The sequence below is a fragment of the Sinocyclocheilus grahami genome, unplaced genomic scaffold, assembly GCF_001515645.1.
Source record: "Sinocyclocheilus grahami isolate Dianchi unplaced genomic scaffold, SAMN03320097.WGS_v1.1 scaffold226.1, whole genome shotgun sequence".
NCBI classification, from domain to species: domain Eukaryota; kingdom Metazoa; phylum Chordata; class Actinopteri; order Cypriniformes; family Cyprinidae; genus Sinocyclocheilus; species Sinocyclocheilus grahami.
This window is the reverse complement of record NW_015505405.1, coordinates 318,602-321,458: the sequence shown is the minus strand read 5'-3', so window position 1 is coordinate 321,458 and position 2,857 is coordinate 318,602. Positions and strand designations below refer to the sequence as shown.

The following is a 2,857-nucleotide window of genomic DNA, read 5'->3' as shown; positions in this document are numbered from 1 at the left end:
AGTGGATCCCATATGTGTAAAGTCCACGGTATAGCCTTGAGCCCGTGTTTCCCCGGCAGACTTCTGCCATTCCAAGAGGGTTCAATCACCTCCATTCTTCCATATGCACCTAAGGAATGTTCATATGTGTATTTGCTTCCGAAACCTCCTTCAGGAAGGTTGGAGCTTCCGTAACGTCCCTGTTCCAAGTAGAACGGGTACGTTTTCCCAGTGTTATCCAGTCTTACTCAGTGGGTAGTGCCATAGTAGCAGTAGCTGGCCCTGGCCTGCACCAAAAAGTAGGGGTGCAGGTGGCTTCCACAGGACACTGGAAGGGGTGGTAGCTGTGGCCTTTTGGTAGGATTCCAATTCGTGGAAGGGAAAGGGAACGTCTCGGTTACGAATGTAACCCTCGTTCCCTGAGGGAGGGAATGGAGACGTCACGTCCCATCGCCACAGCTCCTGTACCACCGCTGAGCGGCCGGGTCACCGGCTCGGCTCCTCAGCGAAAACCTGAATATGCGCTGCATCTGCTGCCTACTTATACTCACGCTGTGATCAGCAGCAGCTGGATGCAATAATCACATGCCAATGTGCATTGGCTCGTTTAGTTTACACTCAAAGTAGATTGGTCCCTCTAAGCGAGATCCCAATTCGTCGGTCATCCGAGACGTTACTTTTTAAGGTAGTAACGCAGTATTGTAATCCATTACTTTTAAAAGTAACTTTCCCCAATACTGGTAATGATATTGATAAAATATATTCTTCTTCCGCCAAGCAATGTACAGTAGTTCAGATAGCAGATTGGCTAAGCAACACATACTGTAGGCACAGTGGTAGAGTAGGCTAATACTGACAATGAGGTCACAGGTGTGTGTTTCAAGAGTAAGATACAACAGCTTTGGACATGGCTCAACCAATCGTAATAAAGGACAGGAACTATTTGTTTTATAAGTTTATTTAAAGGGGTCATGAACTGGCTTTTTATTATTTTGTACTGTTGTCTGAGGTCCACTTATAATGTTATCAAGATTTTTACATAAAAAACATCATAATTTAGAAGTAATAGGCTATTTTCTGTCATGTTTTTGACCCCCCTCATCAGAACACTCTGTTTGAATTGGTGTGGCGGATTGTAGACTCAGAAGTAAATGCCCACTGCTATGACTAGTTAACACTTGTGTATGTTTGACAGATGGACGCATAAATACTCAGTAAATGTCAAACGATCTGTAATAACAGACAAAGTTTATTTTCAATCTTTCTGAAAATCCTGTGTCGAACTGTGCCTTTTTTTGTAAACAAATCTGCACTAAAAAAGTGAACAAATAACCAAGTTTTCACTGATGCGGTCTGGAACTTTATTAAAATTAAAGTTCATTCACTCTTTCCTAAAGTTGGGATCAGAAGGAAGGCAATGCAAAGACTGTGTTTTTCCACAGCTTGGCACTGTACAGTATCTTGTTGTCTTCGGAGCCATCTTTATCGTTTGATTTCTGCGTAGATCTATTTTCGCCTCTCTCGTTATTAATACACTACATGCACAAATCGGTGGGCGGGGCTAAACAGGCAGTGATGTAGAAGCAGGCCAACACCTTCTTCTGCGGAGATGGGGCTTATCCCCCTTTAAAAACTACAATTAAAAAAAATGATGAAATGTATTCTCACCAATGATTTGGATGTTGACTATTGACCTTTTAAACCCAGATGGCGATGATGATGGAGAAAGCAGGAAATCGGCACTTGTTGGAAATCCTGACGTATCCTGATGCAGGTCATCTTATTGAACCTCCATACTCACCTCACTTCCGTGCAACTAACTACAAACTAGAGTGGACAAAGGAGAGAAGTATGAATGCATGATCTACTCTCTCATTTCTTCTTGTTGTTTATAAGCCCACTCAATGTGAATTCTAATTTTATGTTTAGACTTTATTTGTGATTGTGTTTTACTTGTGAATGTGTGTTGTTATTGTTGCTGCAGTTGTCATGCTGTGGGGTGGACAAACCAAACCGCACGCATACGCTCAAGAGGACGCATGGAAGAAGATATTAGCATTTCTGTGGCAGCACCTGTCAGCACCGGTGACTTCATTTTAAGTGTCACCCATTTAAATGTAACCGTTTTAAAGCTCTGGGTTATTTTTTAAATGATGACATTATGATTCTGGAAGTTCTGTTGGCAGCCATCCTGAGAAGGAGAAAGGTTTAATTTCAACATTTTGTTGAGAGATACATTTAAAGATTTTATTTCAGAGTTTGGTTTCAGTGTAACTTCTTCCAAGTGATGAACGAACAGCAGAAAGTTGATACAATCGCCCATTTACCCATGTTTATGCTACTGTGTTCATATATCCAATACTTTATTTATTTAGGGCTTCAACAAGTAATCATTAAAAACCAATAATGAAATTAATTGACAATTAATTTGATTATCTATTAATGGTGTATGGATTAATTGCATTGAAAACATCTGCCAGCCACACCAGTCTTCAGTGCTTCAAATCGGAAATGATTCCAGGATGTACTGTAATACGTTTCTGAAGTTTTTCCATCTATTAAATGGGTTTTTAACCCTCAAGCATCCTTCGTATAACAGCCCTTAATTCGTCCTTTGTGGACAAATTTGGGCACGAAGGTCTCAGGTGTGATCCCAATTTTTCTTTTTAAAATAAATGTCATATCACCACCTTCGATAAAATAAAATCTATCAATTCATGCAATTTGTTGTGATTTTTTAACGTAAAACATGCTTAGTTTTATGTTATATTTAATATTTCTTTTACTTCAGTAAAAAAAATAAATAATAATAATTCCAGTAAGTTCAGACAGCCAAACCCTAAAACTTTGCTGACATCTGGTGGCTAATGATGGTATA

General features: G+C 39.7%; 1 protein-coding gene across 1 annotated transcript in view; it reads left to right on the top strand.

Moving 5' to 3' along the window:
• acot18 (acyl-CoA thioesterase 18) overlaps window positions 1-2,094 on the top strand; it is a 446,653-nt gene extending 444,559 nt beyond the window's left edge. The window contains 2 exon segments of the mRNA XM_071582417.1: window positions 1,687-1,753; window positions 1,964-2,094. Coding sequence (XP_071438518.1) covers window positions 1,687-1,753; window positions 1,964-2,079 — 183 coding nt within the window. The 3' untranslated portion in view covers window positions 2,080-2,094.
• The last annotated feature ends 763 nt before the right edge of the window (window positions 2,095-2,857 follow it).